Here is a 23,004-nt window from a genome sequence, read left to right on the forward strand (position 1 = left end):
AAGAAAAATATCAATGACTTGCGACGCGTGGGAAGGAAAAAGGAACAGAATCGAGCGGAACCTTTAGACAAACCAAGAGGGACCGAAATAACAGTTGCACACCACGCGTCGCTGACTCGCTGTTCTGTGCAGATAAGGGTGTAGTGCTTAGCTTTTTCACTAAATAAATTCACGCTTTGTGTCGTTATTTATTTGTGAATTAACGTTGAGTTTTCTCTAAAGGAGACATGTCTCGCATTGCTGACTATAATGCGCAGTTCGCATCCAGGTTCTGTGCGGAGGACGTAGAGTTTCAGCGGTATCGGGAGCGCGCGGCCGACCCACCGCCGGTGCTGGAAGACTGGAGAGCGCGTGGACGCAGAGATAAACGGTAATGTTAAGTGGAAAGAGATATTGCTCTCTGTTTAAACAAATGAATATAGCTGTGTGTGTTATTTAATACACGCGCGTGTGTTTTCGCTCCAGAGTTCCGGATCAGCGGCCGCAGGAGCGCTACAACCGGCGCTGGTCTGACCGCGGTGACGAACGTAAATCCGTTCATGATTCCTACAGTCAGAGGTCACATTACCGACACCTGTGACCCTCAATGTTTTCTACTTTTGCCTGTCATCATGACTGATCATTATTAAAACGAGCTGCTTGTTTTGTTTCTCATTGTAACTTGTAAGTTATTAAAATTTCCCTCACTGAGATGTGAAGCTTGAGACATGTTGTCACTTTGACTCAAATTAACGTCATAGTATAAGGTTGACGTTTGAATTCTGCCACTTTGTGAAACTCATTGTTGGTCTTTGCATCAGTAAACTTAAATATCTACACGATGGAACTGAACTTTAAAATATAAAATGTTTTATATATTAGAAAATATGAAGGCTTGGATCGGTTTAAAGTAAAAAACAAACATCACCTAATCATTTGTTACGTAACAGTGCACTAGGAAGGGTTATATTAAGGTCAGATCCAAATCACAAGTCGCAGCACGTGAAAATACTCAGGTGAGATTTATTATTATTTTGTGGATGATGTCTGAGCAAATGTGGAAGAGAAAAACATCTCTGACCTACAGATGTTCATTGGACTCTACAGAATGTGTGTAAATGTGATTTGGCAGTAGTGGTGAGCCTCTCTTCCCTCACAATAGAAACATGTGACGCTTGTACACTCGCTCTCCCCCGCAGCACCACTGTGACCTGCATCAGTGCTGTGTGTATTAAAGACGTGTTAGTCTGCACAACTGAAGAAGAGATGCTGTGTGTGGCTGCTGTTCATCTATTTTTGTGCTATAAAGCTGCGTTTTCAGGCTCAGGGACCTCCACACAAATACAGTGAACTGAAGATTTGTACATTAGCACACAGGACACACCTATGGCCCTCAAAATTCTCCAATGCACTGAAAAGATTGTGATTGTTTGCAGTCCAATTAATACTATTCACATTCAAAGTCATGAAGTCACATACAAATTGCATTCACAGTTAAGTGACATTCCTCAGAATTTTCTGCTTGTGCACTAAATAATATAAGATGAAAATTCAAAGTACAAAAAGGCATTTTTATGAAGATGGCTGCCTCGGTTTGGAGTTCTCTAGTACTCATGTCTTTTTTTGTTTGTCCTGTCTTTAGTCACCAACAATATACTACCCTGTACAATGTGAGAGAGCGATGGCTGACTTGAAACAATATTAGGTATTTAAAATATATAATTAAGTAAAAATAAAATGACTTGACTATGGTTTTAAATCCTTTTAGGGATAATAACTACTGTACATTCTCATCCTGGCACATTTATTAAACACAGAATAGACTATTACACTTTCCTTCACCACACTTTCACTTTTTTTAAATGACATCACTTTCAAAATCACTTGAATCTCTAATGTACAGTACTATATAGTATGTCAAATTATATTGGTTGATATTGCCTGTAAAATGTCTATGAGAATTTCATAATCTTGAATTGGCATCTGAACTATGATTTTGTAAATACAAACTTTAAATGAAAAGACTGCAGTACATTACCACAGAAAATCTCTGCAGGACATATCACATCATTAAAGGTCAATAATTCTCTCATCATTTACTCATTTAGTTTAAATCGATATGACTTCTGATGATCACAAATGAAGATATTTTGAAGAACGTCTATTGTATGAACACAAAACCACTAAGACATTTCTTAGAATGTCTTCTTTTTAGGTTAAAGTAACTTTAGCATAGTCATAAACAAGTAATGAAAAAGTTATGGTACACATCTTAAGATATGTAAGTACATGGATAAAAATGTGTATTTTTATCTTTGTGCTTACAAAATAATGTGATTTTTTGTAACACGTCAGATTTAAATGCACTGATTCAGATCATTCAGATAAACTACTCCAGATGCAAACATCATCACAGAAGAAAAGCTCTAGCGATCCAAACACAGATGACAGAACCCAACAGACAGCGTCCTCTGGTGGCCATCAGGTGTAATGAAAAGGCCTGTTTCTCTCTTTTAACATGAACAGGTCCATTGATATCAGCAAAGGAAGATTTCGTTTTCCTCTGTAAAGTTTCATGCGTTTCTTTCATTAGGATAAAATGATTCATTTGAATGCAAAACACCAAAACATAAAGTAACTAAATCATAAAGTACCTGTTTGAAATGAACACTTTATCACAATCGCATTCCAATTAATTTATTCTGTAAAATTCTTGTCAATAAACAGAAAACAACTTTTTCATGTAGCTACAAACCATGAAAACTCAACAATAAAAATGAAATGAGGACAACTTTAGCACACATGTGCCATCTACTGTCATAAAAATAAATAGAATATATATTTTTATAAACAAAGATAAGAAAAATAAAAATCTAACAAAGCAAGAGCGCATTTTTTTTTGTCCGTAAAGAAAAGATCAACAGAAAAACATGGGAAACGTGAATGATGCAATGTCAACATGCCAGAACAGACATGAGCTACACCTTTAACATTGAGCTTCTAGATTCTACACCCAAATCAAATGTACAAAGATTATATTGAACTCGCAAGTCTGTTTTTGCACTAACCTTCATACATGTTGTTCTACTTTTTCCTTCCTTTTTTTCTGTTCACATAAAAGTACGGCAAATGACCATGTTGTTTTAGAGACCAGTTGTCTGCTCCGTCAGGACAGATATACAGTTTGTGTAGAAGGTGAGTGATTGTCATGTCCGGTCATATGTACAGTGCTGATAGAAAATCTCAAATGAAATAGAAAACAAAGACGTTTTTGTATCAACCCATGTGTTTTTTTGTTGTGTGGGCATGTCAGATTTGACCCTGAACAGAACAAGTCATAATAATGTTTGGACATTTGCAAGCAATCGATAGAAGAAAATGCAAAGTGTACATTTACAATATGACAAATGGACGATGATGAGCAGCGGTGCGATCATCTAGCGATCCTCCCGGACAGACAGATTCTGCTGACGAACACAAAAACAGTGAAGAGGTTTCAAATGTGCTTGTGCTGGTTAGACTTTGACTTTTGATTAAAGGTGGAGAATTTTAAAGCACCGAATTCAGACTTGTTTATCATAACTATACAGATCTTCTGGGATTGTAAAACTTTAACGAGTGAGTCCTGTTATCTGCTCATGATGTCATTAAACATGAACTGAGAATGCTGACATTATGAGTGTCTAATGTTTGAATTTACACACGTCTTTTGTGTTTTATCACAATATACGGTAATGCTGTGTTTCTTCTACAGGCTAACATAATAAGATTATATTAGCTCCATTATCCATGACATGCTTGAAATGCATATCGTAGCGTTCACCTTCACACTTGCCATTTATACAACAGTTCTTTCTGACTCTCCAATCTGATTGGCTGAGAGCCATGAGATATTCCACCAGTATCGCCACGGTTTCTGATATATCTTTAAACTTGTGCCGTTGAACTGTTGTATAAATGCAACAGCTCTTGTAGTCGTGTGATAGTGCTTTTATATCAGCGGATGTGATTGCCTGCGGCCTCTGGTCTAATCACAGCCATGCTGATATAAGAGCACTATCACACTCCTACTCCAGCGATACTGCATTAATCCGTTCTCACCCCTTGACTGCATTTCTTTTCTGAAGAGTTCTGGATGTTGTTGTCACGATCACCAGACTCTGAACCGCTCTTCTCTTCAGGATCTTTTCCGTCCTTCTCCAGATCTTCATCTCCCGAACATTTCCTGGACAGCTTAGACGACATCTAAGAGAGTTGAACACAAAAAATATGCTTGAAAACACTACAGGATGCCCCGACTGTCAGTGCTACTCATTTCAGATTTGTTATCGGTGAAATTGTAAACATGTCAAACGCTGTAATCTGCTTTACAAACCGCTCCGTTCTCATTTAACAATGTTTAATGTTGCATGTCTCACATTTCACACTAAACGTGTTCAAGTAGCACAGCAACCTTCAGTGCATACATGAAGATGTGGGACTCAGTCGCTAGGCAACAGCTGTTGCTAAGCAAGGACTCGCAAGTGCGTTGTAAGCAGTTCAAATCCCTTTTCTATAATATAAAACGTCCATGTGCAATGACTTCTTCCTCACTGCTGTCATAAGAACATTTATTTTTAACACTGATTCAGTCTTACTTCAGAGTAACATGATCAGAGATGTGCACATTATTCATTTACCTAATGAAACTCTAATCTCAGCTACGGGCTGTGTGTGGAACAGGCGGTGAAGAAAATGTTGCACATCATTACTGAGGCTTTTTTTAACTAACTTTTTAATACCACCAGCTCATTATTCTGGGACTCTGCAATCCACTGTACGTCTGCTCCTGCTGACCAGCGAAATCTGATTTACACAACAAATGATCATATCCATCTATTTTCTTTACAGCTTATCCTATGTAGGATCACAGGGAGGGCCGGAGCCCATCCCAGCATCTTAATGGACACATTCACTGTTTGCACTCCTGCCATCAGGCAGATGATACGGTGCAATATCTTATACTTCATGTAAATGCATGTAATTTGTATGGTTATAAAAATGTAAAGTACCCAATTGTAATATATAGTACCTGCACCCTGTTGAAAAAAACTGCATATGCTGGTTAGGTAAGGTTTTGAAGCATGGTAGCTGGTTTAAGCTGGTCCTAAACCAGCTCAGGACCAGCTTAAACCTGCACATGACCATCTCAGGAACAGCACATGACCAGCTTAAGCTTGAGCTCCTGTAAGCAGAACAAATTCCTTGTGTGTGCGTCCACACTTGGCGAATAAAGTGTATTCTGATTCTGATACAGGACATTAAGAGTATCCAATCAGGCTGACCTGTGGACCTGGAGGAAAGCCACACCAACAAGGACAATATGGAAACCCTAACACTGAAGGGGCTCTCCTCGCAGCGAGGTGACAGTGCTAGTAGCCACCGTCAATAACATTTCACTTATCAAACGGAGTAAAACTCATTTTACTGTCTCTGAACAGACAACGGCATGAAAGGATATGACACACTTGATAAAGCCACAGAGAAAAACAAACAAGCGAATAAAAAGAACTACAAGGTTCAGGTACCTTGGAGGCTGCACTTTTTTTCCGCTTTGACCCCACCTTGTCACTCTTCATCTTTCCTTCATCTTCCTCACCAACAGAATCTCCCTCACTGCTTGCATCAGCAGCATTGCCCCCCTCCCCTTCTGTCTCAGAGGAGCTCTGCTGCTGTATGACCTAAACACACAAACAGCTTTGGAATGACCTCATATACTGTATATGCACAATCATTCTTTGTCTGAAAATGACTATAACTTACCTGGTAACCAGTAAATTTGACACCAGGATTGTTTTCAATTTCCCACAGACCTTCATTAAAGCCTTTCCTCTTGTTTGACTTTCCAAACTTCTCTTTATATTCCTTGTAAGGAAGCAGGTCTTTAGGACCCAGGAAGGCACTAGAAGAAGATCATCGTTTAATATTTTTTATAGTAGTTTTTCCTTCTTCGTCTGAAAAAAAGCAGGTCCACGCAAAAACTGTTATGAAGTTATGAAGCGCTGTCAACAGCATGCCAAACCAACAGGTGGAGATATAACCCTAACCATAAAGCCGTGTTGGCCAATCAGAAGCCTGGAATCCGATGTCAAACAAAGGAGATAGTGGCGTGCATTGCAACGTCATACACCAAAACTCCGGTTTCGCCGTCTTCACGACAACACTGAAACCACAGTTTCTAAAAATCTTCACCCTGGCACGAGTTTTCAAAAGTTTTAGTGACCGGGTACTTTGTTTGCGTGTGGACAAACGGCCAAACATGATAGAAAAAGCCTTGGTTTTGAAATGACCTGTGTTCGTGTGAACAGGGCATCACTCGGTCCGATCACTGGTCACGCTCACTCGGTCCGCTCACTCGGTCACGCTCACTCGGTCCGCTCACTCGGTCACGCTCACTCGGTCACGCTCACTCGGTCACGCTCACTCGGTCCGATCACTGCCCAGATAGCACAATCCATCTGGTTTACGTCTATTTGATGTCTGCATTTACATCTGCAAGACATCTGCAATACATAGTTTGCTCATCTGCAATACGTCTCGGAGACGTCTGAACGTCTGTAATACATCTGCTAAAGATCTGGAGATCTGCTGCTTAAAAACATCTGCTAAACATCTTAGAAAGAGCTGTTGTACATCCATTCTAAATCATAAACATCTTACAGACATCTTCTAGATGTCTATATGACGTCTGACAGCAGACATCTCCGAGACGTATTGCAGATGAGCAAACGATGTATTGTAGATGTCTTGCAGATGTAAATGCAGACATCAAATAGACGTAAACCAGATGTATGTGTGCTATCAGGGTGGTCACGCTCACTCGGTCACGCTCACTCGGTCACGCTCACTCGGCCCGATCACTCGGTCACGCTCACTCGGTCCGCTCACTGGTCACGCTCACTCGGTCCGATCACTGGTCACGCTCACTGGTCACGCTCACTCGGTCCGATCACTGGTCACGCTCACTCGGTCCGATCACTGGTCACGCTCACTCGGTCCGCTCACTGGTCACGCTCACTCGGTCCGATCACTGGTCACGCTCACTGGTCACGCTCACTCGGTCCGATCACTGGTCACGCTCACTCGGTCCGATCACTGGTCACGCTCACTCGGTCCGCTCACTGGTCACGCTCACTCGGTCCGATCACTGGTCACGCTCACTCGGTCCGATCACTGGTCACGCTGTGTAATTATCAGATCATGCACATAACAAACACTTGACACACAACTGACTTACGTTTCATGAGTACCAAAGAAGAAGATGGGGTATTTATTAGCAGGAGGCTTCACAGCGCCCTCTGGCAGCTCATCAATCTACAAGCAGATGAAACATGTTAGATGACATCATCATCAGTCATCATGACTTTTCATGTCTTTTGTGGAATAAAGAAACTGATGCTCAGCAGAATATAAATGACTGACAGTCATAGAGCATCTTCACTTATATTTCTCATAAAAGACAAAAAGAAAGAAGGTCATATGAGTGTAGAACAGGGGTGTCAAACTCGGTTACTGGCAGACCTGGGAGGGTTACTTTTTAAATGTATTCCGTTACAGTTACAAAGAACTTATTGCACCAACATATAGAAGTAATGTGATCTGATTACTTGTGGATTCCTTTAAGGTCACATAAATACAGTCAATTGAGAAGAAATATATATATATATATATAACCTAGGGCTGTCGATGTTAACGCATGTGATTAATTAAAAAAAAAAATTAACGCAATTATGCAGCATCTGTTTATTTGGTCAAATTAGTCTAGCGTTACATTATATAATCACGCTCTTATTCATGTAAAGGCCTTTAAACCATTTAAAGAGCACTTTACCTGGATGTCCTAAAATTGTCTTTCAGTGTGTAATGTAGCTTCCCTTCAATATTAAAGATCTGCAAAGTTATTAATAAAAAAGTGCTTGATAAATAAAGATATGTCTCCCAAAATAAGGAGTCGACTCCGAACCGCCCAAACAAATAGTTTCAGTTTTGAGTCTTTACACGTATTAATGAATGAACACATCTGCAAAATCCCCACCTGCCCACGAAACACAAACACTGACCTGCCCGCTAACACTTCTGATAGATCCTGTAGCGGAGACGCTGTGTTCTGTGTTGCACAATCAAGCATGTAGTTGTTTTTACTACTATGTTGGTTTTTCTAGACATATTCTTGACTTTTCTTATATTCTAAATATATTACTGAGTTTTCTTATATAAAAGAATACATTTAAAGGAAGTTATAGAGTTCATGTACTTCTCTGATCTTAATAAGGGCTATGGGCCTCATGTATGAGTTTGAGCACTTGAACACCTGCGTACACACCAAATATCTTCTCACACCAAGACAGGAACTGCACGTACACCACACACACTTTTGTAGAGAAGTTTAATTAAGAACGCTGGGTTGTTTATTCTTACGCTAAACAATGAGCTCATTTTTAATAAAACCACACACTTTTTGTAGAGAAGTTTAACTTATCGCATACAGCCAAGGACGCTGGGGTGCTCATTATCACGCTAAACAATGAGTTCATTTTTATTTTTAATAAAACCAATGTTAAATGATGTATCGTCCGAAAGCCCCTGGAAAGGTGTCAAGATAAAGAGCACATGAAATACGCACGTGTTGATTGAAAGGCGCTCCCTACGATTAAATCCTAATATGGTAGGCCGGAAATATAACTGTAACGTGAAATGTAACTGTAGCGAGTCACAAGGGGATGGACTAATAAAAATAAGTGATGTCATGTAACACCTGGTTGGTAGAAGATGACGTCAGGTAAAACATGATTGGTTTGAACTGTGATAACAACTTGAGAACAATGTATAAAAGATGGAGTCAGACATGTATTCGTTGGACATCATCAGATGAACTCTGTACGTCTCTCTTTGATTGCTCGAGCAAATAAAGATTGAAAACTCTTGAAACCTGGCTCTCTGGTCTTCTTGAATTCTTTCTACATTGGCTGATCGACTTTTCGCCACTACACTACCAAATCTAAAGGATGATGATGTAAAGAACCAGAGGATAAAAATATTTCCCCACAATTGCACAGCAGTATAATCATGTCATTTTACTGACAACTTTTTATCCAACCTTGGCGAGTTCAGTGTGGGATTTGCTAAATGCTTCTCCATGAAAGATGGGTCAGCATGACTTTATTTGGACCAATAAACATCTCTGAATCACAACCTGTAAGTGTGATTAATAAGAAGTGTAAGTTTTATCTTCTATTGATTGTTGAAAATCGCTCATTTTGTGATGTGGTGAAACGTTACACTAACAGCAGCTACTACTGTCCTACTGAAATAGTTCTGATAATCAGGTGTGAGCCCACTATTGTCTAAAAAAGGGTTGTTTAATGTAGAGTGTCTGTCGTTTTATCAATATATATTAGATTTCGTTGATATGCTGTAATGTTTCGCAAGTCAGTTACGTTAGCATTGCGGCTAAAGCATTAACGTGGCTTTACTGCACTGTGTTTACTGTTTAGCTGTGGGCCCTTTCGCTTCCATAAGTGTCATTATCCTTATAACACAAATCGATGCCATTTTGTAACCTTAATATCTCTGTGTACTAATAATCTTTGTGTAAGTTACTAATAAGTCTCCAAGAGCTGGGGCCCGTTTCAATAAGGAGGTTCAACCAACTCTAGGTTAAACCTTAAACTCCGAGTTGGTTTACTTAGAAATGAGAAACTTTGAGTTTTTGGTTTCAGAACAGCTGATTTGAGTTAGTTCAATTTACAGGCTTACCCTGGGTTAAGCGCGTGCACCACAACTATAAAAAGCCATCGTCAACGGAGCGCCGATATTACGATTCACCATGGCAACGGCACCAAAAAAGCAACATGACGGCAGAAAGCACTTGAGAGTGAGGCACACTTTCCGCTGTGTATACAGTGGATTTACTAATGTCCTGAAAATGACTTAAGTTTAAATTAATAAATGTACCAATAAACAAACAAATTAATCATTAAATGAATGAAACAACAGAAATAAGACAGAAATAATAAAAAAATTGTATGTTCTTACTCACCATGAGTGCTCTAGTTACGCAAATGAGACGTCATGGTGTATAGGACTGTAGGGCGTCAAGACTCTTGTGCAAGATTAGACTGATCGCCGGTTCGAACCCTGCTCTGAGTTGGAATGGCTGCACGTCAAATTGTTTATTACCTTTATCGCTTCATTTCTGCATGTATGTCTGTATTTATTCATTTCTTTATTTATGCACTTTATTTATACACTTTATTAAAGCGACAACGAGCAACTTTTTGACCTTAAAATAATGTCTCTAAAATTATTTTAGTAGGTCAACTTTTAACTTTTAAACCGTTACTACCTAAGCAGCCTCCTATCGGCTGAAATTGCACTTGTAACTTTGGTGTTCGGGCCGGTACAAGCCCTGCCTATCCCCTGCTTTACGGCATACATCACGTTTTACTCGTAGCCTGGGAGAAGTTAGCCAACAGCAGAACTAACAGTAAGACGAAACGAATCAAAACATCACGATGGCAGAGCCAGCCAAAAAACCAAAGAGGGTTTTGTCGAAGGAAGCAAAGAAAAGAAAGCGAGAGAGTGATCGGACACGAGGCCGGTCACGAATCAATATCGGACAGGTTTACACTCAGTGGCACGAGCAGCAAGATGGATGGAGACCTAGCGGTCCTGCTCCTGGATTTGTAAGTGTTATTTGTACAATTTTTACTTCTGAATGTATTTGTTATTAGTCTGTGTCATTGGCGCACCACCAGTTCACACTTTATAACCGCAAGGTAGCTGAAAGGTAATATATGGTTGCCGGTGTCGATAGCTAGCGTGTTGTCGTGTCTCGTCATGAATGTGTGTAGTGCTTGTAAATAAAGACTAAAAAACGTGTTGTGGTAAAAAGTAGCAGATTCTTTAGTTCAGACCAGTAAACCACGTAAATGTTGAACAGTTCAGTCGTTTAGTAGGCTAATGTTGTCTTATATATATATATATATATATATATATATATATACACATACATGCTATGCTAGAGCTGAAGATCTTTGCCCGAACCCGACGGGTTAGGGCTTAATTTCTATCATTTTACACGGGCTCGGGCCGGGCTTGCGCGGTCATGTGATGCGTTCCGATTAGCGCGACAAAGATGCAAAAATGGATGCTGAGGGTTGCAACACATTCTCACTCCCGACTCGTCACATATTTATGCTCGGTCAGCGCCCTTCGGTGTCACTTTTGAACGCGCAGGGTACTCCTTTGTCGTCGTTTTTCGACGTGAAGGGCACGCGAATTTCACCGTCATTATGAAAATGTATATTAGATATAATTTGCAATGATGATGTTTCGGGGTTTAATTTAAGTTTAATGGCCAGGATAATTGCATTTACATGACACTATTCAGACAGTTTGAGCAAGTAATGTTTATTGAATGTTTAAAACAGTTTATTTATCGTAATATAAAACACATAATACAAGCAGTCACAATGTCGTTCAAAAATACAGATATTTCAAGGGTACCAATGCGAAACGATCGATTTGTATGAGGAACAAATGCGAAAGCGATCACCGTCCGCCGTAAATCTCAAATCCAGTGAAGAACGACGTTCAAAATTTGCCGCCAGAGGAAGTTACGTCAGCTTCGATGCCATTGGCTTTCCCGTGTCTCGTGTCCGATCGCGTCATTTCGTTGGCTTTGAACGTGAAACGGTATTGGCTCCCGCAACCGACTGCATCTAGCTGTTCCGGTTTATCTTTTGAATGGGAGCCTCAGCCGAGTTCATGTATTCACGGACACGCACGGCATCTCCATTGTAATGTTATCGTGAGGCTTTGGTGCAAAAAGGTATGCGAAACGAGTTGTTTGTTTTATTTTGTAATGCTTTTGGTCAGTTTGTGTAATAAATACCTGTGACTGTACTTTTATTCGCGTGTTGTGTTTTATATGGCTGAGAAGTGGTTAGGGTTAGGGTGAGGTTGGGGTTAGGTGCTACAAAATATTAAAACCATAAATAATTATGAAATGCTAAGAATTGCACACATCTCGGTCTGGCCAAAGGGGTACTCTGCGTGTCCAAATGTGACGCCGTGGTGCGCTGACCGAGCGTAAATATGTGACGAGTCGGGAGTGAGAACGGGTTGGCTGAGGAAGTGAAACGGAGGCTTGCCTCTGGCGATTGCGTTTTGGTTGCACCAGCAACTAAAGCAAAGTCTGAGGTGTGGAAAAGTTTTGACCATCTGCATAATGAGAATAATGAGCCAGTGGGATATGTGAGATGTTACAGAGGACTTATTTCTTTGTTCCAACATCCAAGTGGCCTATAGCCTACGTTAGTCATTAATAAATTATGTTAAAACATGTATAAATGACTCATTCTTGACAAAAAGCTGTGTGCGTGCGCACATTTGAATAGCCCAATGTCGGGCTGTAAACGGGTTCGGGCTTTTAAAAAGCTGTCAATCAAAATGTACTTGTCGGGCTCGGGCCGAATTCTGTCGGGCTCGGGCACTGTCGGGCCTAACTTTTAAGGCCCGATTACAGCTCTATGCTATGCGCAGTTTTCATGGTGTATCTGGGTCCGCCGGCTTTGTAAACAAACTCACGTGTATTGAGCTGCCAGCTGGAAATCTTTGCAACAGTTTTCACGACACTGTAAACAGACATTTCCGTTTATCATCCACTTGGGGCAACAGTGAGCAGAAGTTGCTCGTTGTCGCTTTAAGTCATTTCTCATCGTCCATAGAAAATTATGCTCTGATGTAATACATGTACGGTGGCTGATGTTATTGATGTAAGGATGGTGGATGAGATATACTTTGATATATCTAATTCACTGTAAAGAAAAAACAGTACAGTTTCAATAAAAATGCACAGGGAAATGACAAAATTCCACTCGGGTCCTAAATTGCTCTCCTGAAATCAAAGTACATCCCAATGAATGAATGCAGCCTCTTCATGAATCTTCTATAAAAGCACATATGACATAAGTCACTGAGATGGTCTCTGTGTGATCAAAATGTGTGCCATGAATGACTGTATTAATGAATGAGTTACACCACTTGCTCTTTAAAAGGGGGAGGAGATGGAAAGAAACTCTGGGTTTACCAAAGAAAACCTGCTCCTGACCAGGTTAGGTTCACAGAGTAAGTTACTATGGTTACTGACTCTGAGTATAAGTGACCTCTCCTTTAGAAACAGGCTCGAGTTACCCCGCTTTCTCGGGTTTGACATACCTCACATTCTGAAACGGAAAACCCAGAGTTTCCCTCATTTCAGGGTTAATATACTCAAGAGTTTTCACTAAACCTCCTTTCTGAAATGGGCCCCTGAAATGTAGTTGTGCGTCTATGCGGAAAGACAAATCACAACAGACGGGGTAGCCAACCAATCGGAGCACAGTGGGCTTGTGGAAGGGAGGGGTTTAGAGAAACTGAATCTTCGAACTGCTTGGAGGGAACTGTTTAGAGATCTTTGAGAAATGGGGTGATATTAAATGCATATTTTGAGAAAACGACAGCGTTATTTGACCTTGGATGCATTTAAACCTGTTGTTGGGGACTCAAATACAATATTAGGACACTTAAAAATAGAACAAAGGGCAGTTTGAAATGCTTTGACGCGTTCAGTACAGATAGACAGCTTCTAGCTGTGGGATGCGGCAACAGCGGTACTGTCTGGTGTTCCATACTCGGAATTTCTGTTAAACCCATCAAAGTGCACACACACAGCAGTGAGTAACACACACACACCCAGAGCAGTGAGCAGCCATTGCTGCGGCGCCCGGGGAGCAGTTGGGGGAACGGTGCCTTGCTCAATGGTCTCACCTCAGCCATGGTATTGAAGGTGGAGGAGAGCGCTGATCATTCACTCCCCCCACCTACAATCCCTGCTGGTACTGAGGCTCGAACCGGCAACGCTTGGGTTACAAGTCCGAGTCTCTAAGCCACGACTGCCCCCTCCACGGGGTAAAGGCTGCATCAGTGAATCTCTGTCAAACAGCGCATCAGTATTAAGTTCTCTTTCGTGCTTGAATGAACAAAAACATACAAGATTATGCCAGAAAGCCAGTTTTGTCTAGCATTTTCGTATATACAGATTTCAACGTGTTAAATAAAATCCTAAATGAATGCAAAGAGCTGTGAAAATGGGAAAGGGCATCAGATCTGCGCAAGGGATGGCATTCTTAAACCTGCTGCTATGACTCCTGTCATTAATGTTCATCAAAGAACAAAAGAAAAGAGGAAATCAATGCGTTTTGTAGCTTTAATTCTGTATTTAATTTAGAAATTAGCATTATTAAAGGTGCAGTGAACTGGCTGTTTTTATTGTTTTATACTATTGTCTGATGTCTACTTATGACCTTCACGTGGTTTTTACATTCGAAAACATCAAAATCAATAAGTAATTAGGGCTGTCACGATTATGAAATTTGATTGACGATTAATTGTCTAATAAATCATTGCGATTAATTGTCTGTTTTAGGGCTTTGACATTTAATTCTCATTCATTTTTGATTCAGCGATTGAAACAACCATATTGTTCTGAATACAAGACTGTTTTTTTTCTTGGAAATACATCAGAAAAAATTGGGTCATCATATATTTAAGGTTTAGGCTTTTACCTGTCAATAATACAACCACCAAATACTTGTAAATGAAGTAAATTGATCAGGTGTGAATTGAAGCCACCATTAAAATACTATCAGTCATTGAAAAGCTTCTACACTGCGTTCCAAATTATTATGCAAATTGGATTTAAGTGTCGTAAACATTTAATTTTATATTGTTCAATTAAACTTATGGATGGTATTGTGTCTCAGTGCTCTTTGGATCACTGAAATCAATCTCAGACACCTGTGATAAGTAGTTTGCCAGGTGAGCCCAATTAAAGGAAAACTACTTAAGAAGGACGTTCCACATTATTAAGCAGGCCACAGGTTTCAAGCAATATGGGAAAGAAAAAGGATCTGTCTGCTGCCGAAAAGCGTCAAATAGTGCAATGTCTTGGACAAGGTATGAAAACATTAGATATTTCACGAAAACTTAAGCGAGATCATCGTACTGTGAAGAGATTTGTGGCTGATTCAGAGCACAGAAGGGTTCGTGCAGATAAAGGATTAAGAGAGCAGCTGCAAAAATGCCATTGCAAAGCAGCAAACAGGTATTTGAAGCTGCTGGTGCCTCGGGAGTCCCGAAAACCTCAAGGTGTAGGATCCTCCAGATGCTTGCAGTTGTGCATAAACCTACTATTCGGCCACCCCTAACCAATGCTCACAAGCAGAAACGGTTGCAGTGGGCCCACACATACATGAAGACTAATTTTCAAACAGTCTTGTTTACTGATGAGTGCCGTGCAACCCTGGATGGTCCAGATGGATGGAGTAGTGGTGGTTGGTGGATGGCCACCATGTCCCAACTAACTGTGACGTCAGCAAGGAGGTGGCGGAGTCATGTTTTGGGCTGGAATCATGGGGAGACAGCTGGTGGGCCCCTTTAGGGTCCCTGAAGGTGTGAAAATGAACTCTGCAAGGTATGTAGAGTTTCTGACTGAGCACTTTCTTCCATGGTACAAAAAGAAGAACCATGCCTTCCGTAGCAAAATCATCTTCATGCATGACAATGCACCATCTCATGCTGCAAAGAATACCTCTGTGTCATTGGCTGCTATGGGCATAAAAGGAGAGAAACTCATGGTGTGGCCACCATCCTCCCCTGACCTCAACCCTATTGAGAACCTTTGGAGCATCCTCAAGCGAAAGATCTATGATGGTGGGAGGCAGTTAGCATCAAAACAGCAGCTCTGGGAGGCTATTCTGACATCCTGCAAAGAAATTCAATCAGAAACTATCCAAAAACTCACAAGTTCAATGGATGCAAGAATTGTGAAGGTGATATCAAAGAAGGGGTCCTATGTTAACATGTAACTTGCCCTGTTAGGATGTTTTTGATTGAAATAGCTTTTGATTTCAGTAAATATGACCTCCTAATGCTGCAAATTCAACAAATGACCATTTTCAGTTTTTTACAACCTATGAAATGTTTTCAAACTCTGTTGTGCATAATAATTTGGAACAGTGCATTTTGAGTTTTTCATTTTTTAAATAAATACTGTTGTCAGTGGGAGGTTTGTTCAATAAAATTCCAAATGTACCCTAACTGTTGATTACTTGAAAATTATACTGACTGTCATTTGCATCGACAAATTAGGAAAACCAGAGAAAGATATCATTTGCATAATAATTTGGAACCGCAGTGTAGACCATTAAAATACTATCAGTCATAGAAAAGCTTCTAGTCTGTTTTTTTCTCACTTGCAAGACTACAGTAAAATTTTACTTGTGTGTTAATGAAATTTTGGTAGACTGGTTTTCACACTGAGATTTGCTTAAATAATATTAAATTGTACTGCAGGTAATTTGTATGTTTTTTTTTTTTTTTTTTAAGTGATTGTGTTGTGGTGGTACATTTTACAAGTATTACCATGCTTTAGTAACAATATATACACTAAAATATGCAATATGCAGATGCACTACAGCTCCCCCTAGTGTCTTCTATAGAGATGTGCGATAATTGCGATGATCCGAAATCATCGCGATGAGGTCAAACAATCGCGATGAGACGATTATTTAATAATCGTGACAGCCCTATAAGTAATAGACTATTTTCTACTCTGGTTTTGAGGCTGGCTGGAGTAACGCTCGGTTTTTAAGGGCGGGCCGCATAGAAGACTTGGAAGTAAACGCCCACTGCTATGATTGGATAGCAGCTTGCGTAGTTGACTTAGTTGGAGCCTTCTGTGAATTTGGTTAGACACGTAACGTTATGTAACGTGATTTTACTTAAATTTACGACTTATTTCCCGGATGTGATGGCAAGGCTTTGCGTATAGTTTGTATAGCCTATAGTTGTATGGTATTTAGTGACATATGACCGTACGTGTCAGCATTTAAGACCCGCGAACCGGACAAAAGATCACCGCGATCGCGGGTCTCAAATGTTATAGTTTTTATGATAAATAAACAAACGGTAGACTCCCAGCCAAAATGATCCAGCACCAGAAATAATATCAAAACACTTCAAAACAGCCTCCATTATTTGCAAACGGTGGATAAAACCTTGAAAAATGATATATGAGCCCGCCAAATCACAGAGATGCCGATTACAATTATTACAAATGACTAGAGGTCCCCACGTAATACTATCAGTGCATATCAAGCAATCTCAAACAAAGCAATAGTGACGCATAGTACAAATGTTTTACTCGCATAAGATTGCTGCGCCATCCCTATCGGATCCAACATTGACGGCACAGCAATGCTTTTTCATTTTAGTCTCTCCGCAAAGACTTGTTCAAGGAATCCACGTTGAAATGAAGCGAACAAATGCTCAATGTTTTCCCCACGTGAGCTGGAACGTCTTTAAAAATGAACTTCAAGCACGCATTCCTACTGTCGGAATCCGAAGGAAGGTTATGCAGCGACTGTGTTCTTCCACAACCAGGCACTGCACAATATTTTGCGATCTTTAACGGCATGATGCTTACACTCGCTCGATCTGGTTCCGTGCAGCTTGTGTTCAGTACTATCATGCACGAACCAGTGGGCGGGGCTACAGAAGCAGTCGTTGATATTCTTCTGTGGAGGCGGTGTTCAACCTATCATAGATAGGTGCATTGCATTCCAGGACCTGCCATTCGCTGGGCCTCGTGTCAATAACAGTTGTTATTTCAGTAACAAGGGCGTTTTCAGTTCTGACACAGGATGTTCGCTTGAATACGATTCCCTCTTATATAACAAAAGCTCGGGTTAAAATTGTGGTCCTAGTTCACCGCACCTTTAAAGACTGTAAAGTGTTTGAGAACTTAATACAATTTTTGACATGTTAGACATGTGCCCTCTCAGTTATACTGTACTTCAATGTTGAACGGCTATAATTAATGTTAAAATAAAGAGGAAAATAATCAATTTAATGGAGACATCAGTTGCAGTACTAATATCAGAATGTTGGCTTTCATTCATAAAATGTTGTTGTTAAAGAAATCGGTTGTTTCTACATTATTTGGAGATTAAATGTGAAATTATTACAATGTAAAAGTGTATTAGATCACTAAATTCAAAGGCAGTTATTGTAAATGAAATGATCACAGACAACAGTTTTGATATACTTTGCCTTACCGAAACCTGGCTTAAACCAAATTATTATTTTGGTCTAAATGAGTGTACCCCACCAAGCTACTGTTATATGCATGAGCCACGTCCGGTTGGTCAAGGTGGTGGTGTCGCAACAATCTTTAGAGACTTTCTTACTGTAACTCCGAGAACAGAGCATAAATTTAAATCATTTGAAGTGCTTGCGTTGAACATAATTGTTCCAATTGATAGTAAAAAACCATTGCTTTCTTTTACGTTGGCTACAGTGTATAGACCCCCTGGTCCCTACACTGATTTCCTGAAAGAGTTTGCGGACTTCCTATCGGACCTATTGGTTAACGTTGATAAAGTACTAATTGTCGGAGACTTTAATATCCACGTAGATAGTGCTAACGATGCATTAGCAGTGGCGTTTACAGAGCTATTACACTCTTTTGGAGTAACACAACACATCAATGGACCCACTCATCGATTTAATCATACACTAGACTTAATTATATCTCACGGAGCCGATCTAACCAATATAGATATTATACCTCAAAGCGACGATGTCACCGATCACGATCTTATAACATGTACACTGCGCAACAGAAATCAGCCGTTTAACTCGCTATCCGACAGGGTAGAACAATTACCTTGACTACTAAAGATAGTTTCGTGGTGGTTAGGTGGTTGCCCTGCAGGCTTATTACAAAAACTCCAACTGGTCCAAAATGCGGCAGCTCGAGTTCTTACACGTACAAAAAAGTATGAACATATTAGCCCGGTTCTGTCTACCTTGCACTGGTTACCTATAAAGCATCGCATTAACTTTAAAATCTTGCTTATGACCTATAAAGCCCTACATGGTTTAGCTCCTCAGTACTTGAATGAACTCCTTTTGTATTACAGTCCTTCACGTGCATTACGCTCTCAGGCGTCCTGTCAGTTGGTAATACCTAGAATTTCAAAATCAAGTGCAGGTGGTAGATCCTTTTCCTATCTAGCGCCTAAACTTTGGAATAGTCTTCCCTGCACTGTCCGGGAGGCAGACACACTCTGTCAGTTTAAATCTAGACTAAAGACGCATCTTTTTAATCTTGCATACACTACTCTTCCATAATATAAATCTTCAGAGGGTTTAGGCTGCATTAGTTAGATCAACCGGAACCAAAAACACAACTGATGTACTTGTTGCATCAAAGAGTACAGAACAGTACTCTACTCTCAGCCAGTCTTGTCTCATTGTTCCAAGGTTACCACAGCGAGCAGGATGCAGTTCATGGCCTGACCTGATGGTAGAGCGGAGAATGGGAAGCGGAGACCTGACAAGAGCTGAGATGATAGAGCTGGATAAAGAAGGACGCGGTCACCTGACACGTCTTCACCACAACATTTCAAATGCTATTAGATTATGAATGATAATCTTAAACTATAATTTACCTTATTAGTAAGTTTATTTATTTTATTTAGCCTTGTTGTGCAAGCTCTCTGGAGCTTGTGCAGAGGCAGCAGCTTTTGCCAGAGGGGAACTGGAATCCCCTGGTTGGGCCTGGGTTCTCCTGAGGGTTTTTTTCTCGATTAGAGAGTTTTGGGTTCCTCGCCACCGTTTGCATGCTGTTTTGCCTGGTCGGGGGGGCTGCTTTAGAATTTTTAAAGTTTTACTTAATATTGCATATAGGAATTTATAGTCTGTTATATTTGACCTGTGCTTCTCTCTCCTTTATCTTAAATGTGTGCTCTCACTGAGCGTGCGTGTGCACGTACTTGTCTGTGTACGTGTGTGTGTGTGCGCGTCCGTGTGTGTGTCTATGTCTATGTGTGTTAGTACGTGTGCATATTGTGTATGTGGAGAGTTTTGTATGTGGGTATGTCTGTCTTCTGTGTTTTCAACTTTTTCTTGTTTTTGCAGGTACAACTTTAATTGTTTTGCTTATAGTCAATGTCTTATGTACAGCTGCTTTGTAACAATGAAAAATTGTAAAAAGCGCTATATAAATAAAGTTGAGTTGAGTAAATTAGCGTCTTATAAAGCGAGTCAATTGATCTGTGCAAGAAACTGAACGCTATTATCACATCTTCAGGTGAATTCCGATCGCATTCATGTGCCCCACGCACTTATAGGGCAGAGCCTTTGTATAGTGTGCGAGTTCTGGGGGAGATGAACAGCGGTTTTTCGTAAATATAGCCATTATTCATAATGAATTCAGTAATAAAAACAACATCGCTTTCCCCTTTTCTGAGACAACCATTCACGTGGTGTACCCTTCCTACAGTTAGCCTACTTTCAAGGGCACAAAACGCGTTTTAGAACACGACCTATCGCGTGCGCAAACCGATTGCCTGTGGCTGTGCAATGCATTGCTGATTATAACCTTGTAAATAACATTAAGTTTCTTGAACTGACCGATCAAATCGCTTTATAAGACGTAAAACATTATGAGCCGCGGAAATTACTTTCGTTTTGAATGTAGCAGCGTTTTGGGCTTTTAAAGATGTGGCGTCTCAGGAGGACGTGCATTTAAAGCACACCGTTCTTAAAGTCTCTCCACTTATTTGAAATGTTAAGGCGGGCCAGGTAAAGATGATTGGCGGGCCGCATTTGGCCCGCGGGCCGCCAGTTGACTAGCCCTGCTGTAGACCATAAAATACTTCTAGATCGCTTACACAATTATACCGGCATTCAGGGACAGGCACTACAATGGTTCAGATCTTACTTATCAGACAGACATCAATTTGTCCATTTAAATGGGGAATCATCAAATTTAACGCAAGTAAATTATGGATTACCTCAGGGATTGGTTTTAGGACCCTTGCTATTCTCCATATACATGCTGCCCCTTGGAAACATTATTAGAAAACATGGAATTAGCTTCCACTGTTATGCAGATGATACTCAGCTATATATCTCATCAAGACCAGATGATTCCTTCCATCTATCCAAATTGGCAGAGTGCATCCAAGATATAAAACATTGGATGACTTGTAATTTACTTCTTTTACATTCTAATAAAACAGAAATATTACTTATCGGACCAAAGACACGTGAGCAGAATATTTTGGATTGTAACCTGCAAGTTGAAGGCTGCACTGTTACTCCAACAAATACAGTTAAAGACCTAGGCGTTGTATTAGAAAGCAACCTGTCATTTAAAAATCACATCTCAAATGTCACAAAAACAGCCTTCTTCCACCTTAGAAATGTTGCCAAATTGTGAAATATTTTATGTGTTGCTGATGCAGAGAAGCTTATTCATGCATTTGTGACCTCAAGACTTGACTACTGTAATGCACTGCTTAGTGGTTGTCCTGCATCATCAATAAACAAACTACAGTTAATTCAGAATGCAGCTGCCAGAGTTCTAACCAGGTCCAGAAAATACGATCACATAACCCCAATGTTATCAACCCTTCACTGGTTACCCATTAAGTATCGTATTGACTTTAAAGTTCTTTTAATTACTTACAAAGCCTTAAACGATTTAGCCCCTACCTACATAACAGAGCAGTTCTACCACACTACAACCCATCACGCTCTAAGATCTCAAAACTCCAGACTTTTGATAACACCTAAAATAACTAAATCCACCAAAGAGGGCGGAGCTTTCTCATACGTAGCACCTAAACTCTGGAATAGCCTTCCCGATACTATTCGAGGGTCTGACACACTCTCCTTATTTAAATCTAGATTAAAGAAAAGATCTTTTCAGCCAAGCATTCACTTAATACATAGTTAATGAACAGCAGCTACGCTAATTATTCTCTTTCTGCCCTCGCCTCAGGATGCCCATCCCGAAGTAGGGAGAGATTCCGCCAGGCCCAGATGAACGTCATATGCCCATCCCAACTAGAGATTACGCCAGCTACATCGGAAAATCCCGTGCCACCCTCCTGCGACCATCCCAGCTCCATCCAAGGCAATTCCATCACCATCCAAGAGAAAAGCGACCATCTGACCGGCCCAGCTCAAACAATTCCATCCCCAACCAAGAGCAAAGACGGACTACTTGTCACATTAATGCTAAATTTACAATACTTGGTATTTAATGCTAAACTTACATCACATGACAGCAGTTTGAAGTTATAGCTGCACTCAGTGACTTTGAATGGAGGTTGCTGGGTGGGTGTTTGTGGGGAGTGGGGGGGCTTGTTGGTTGTGGTTTGGCGCGTTTCATTTGTTGGGACTGTGTGGGTCTGGTCGGTCTTGTTTTGTGGTCGATGTCGGACAACAGAGGAATAAAGTTAATTATGCCATTACTATTTTATCCTGGTTGTTCCTCTGTTGTCTGTTGTCGATCGCGGAATGGGACCGGGTTGGACCTGCACGGTTTCGGCGGGTGGGGCTTCCTGGGTCGCGGCTCGTGGGCTCTCCGTTTTCTTCATTGACGTTTGCTCGGTGGCTTTGGTCGGGTTCACTGAGTGCAGTTATGACACGTCAGAGGAGATCTGGCCCTCCCGGCTGAGCCTGGTTTCTCCCGAGGTTTTTTTTTCTCCATTTAGTCATCATTGGAGTTTGGGTTCCTCGCCACTAGTGTTGTCAAAAGTACCGGTACTTCGGGTCCAAGTCGGTACCTAAAAATAAAAAAGATGTCGGTACCTAATTTTCATAAGACCCGGTACCACCGCCGTCCCGGGTCAACCGGGTACTGATGCTCTGTCTGACAGGTTGTCAGTCGGAAACTTTTCATAGACGCAATAACTCAACTCAACTTTATTTATATAGCGCTTTTACAATTTTCATTGTTACAAAGCAGCTGCACATGAGACACATTGACTACAAGCAAAACAATCAAAGTTGTACCTGCAAAAACAAGAAAAGGTTGAAAACACAGAAGACAGACACACCCACACACAAAACACTCCACACACA

At 40.6% G+C, this 23,004-nt stretch overlaps 2 protein-coding genes across 4 annotated transcripts in view; one reads left to right on the forward strand and one right to left on the reverse strand.

Annotated features, from left to right (window-relative positions):
• The first annotated feature begins 31 nt into the window (after window positions 1-31).
• Window positions 32-704, forward strand: LOC130562538 (RNA guanine-N7 methyltransferase activating subunit-like). The gene is made up of 3 exons (XM_057347624.1): window positions 32-138; window positions 223-370; window positions 466-704. The coding sequence occupies exons 2-3, from the start codon at window positions 228-230 to the stop codon at window positions 578-580; spliced, it is 258 nt and encodes an 85-aa protein (XP_057203607.1). The 5' UTR covers window positions 32-138; window positions 223-227; the 3' UTR covers window positions 581-704.
• A 1,956-nt stretch (window positions 705-2,660) lies between these two features.
• hdgfl3 (HDGF like 3) overlaps window positions 2,661-23,004 on the reverse strand; it is a 37,200-nt gene continuing 16,856 nt past the window's right edge. The window contains exons 2-6 of one of the 3 annotated variants that reach the window (XM_057347623.1): window positions 7,256-7,332; window positions 5,782-5,920; window positions 5,583-5,699; window positions 4,081-4,224; window positions 2,661-3,446 (exon numbers count right to left, since the gene is read on the reverse strand). In XM_057347623.1, coding sequence (XP_057203606.1) covers window positions 3,417-3,446; window positions 4,081-4,224; window positions 5,583-5,699; window positions 5,782-5,920; window positions 7,256-7,332 — 507 coding nt within the window. In that variant the 3' untranslated portion in view covers window positions 2,661-3,416. Of the gene's footprint in view, window positions 3,447-4,080; window positions 4,225-5,546; window positions 5,700-5,781; window positions 5,921-7,255; window positions 7,333-23,004 lie in introns of all 3 variants that reach the window. The other 2 variants (XM_057347621.1, XM_057347622.1) reach the window with 2 other exon arrangements.

Source organism: Triplophysa rosa, linkage group LG12 (genome assembly GCF_024868665.1).
Source record: "Triplophysa rosa linkage group LG12, Trosa_1v2, whole genome shotgun sequence".
In the NCBI taxonomy this organism is placed as follows: domain Eukaryota; kingdom Metazoa; phylum Chordata; class Actinopteri; order Cypriniformes; family Nemacheilidae; genus Triplophysa; species Triplophysa rosa.

Excerpts from the sequence above, each read along its gene's own strand:
- LOC130562538 (XM_057347624.1), top strand. The coding sequence starts at position 228 with ATGTCTCGCATTGCTGACTATAATGCGCAGTTCGCATCCAGGTTCTGT. Across the intron at positions 371-465 it reads CGTGGACGCAGAGATAAACG|AGTTCCGGATCAGCGGCCGC; the intron begins GTAATGTTAAGT and ends TTTTCGCTCCAG.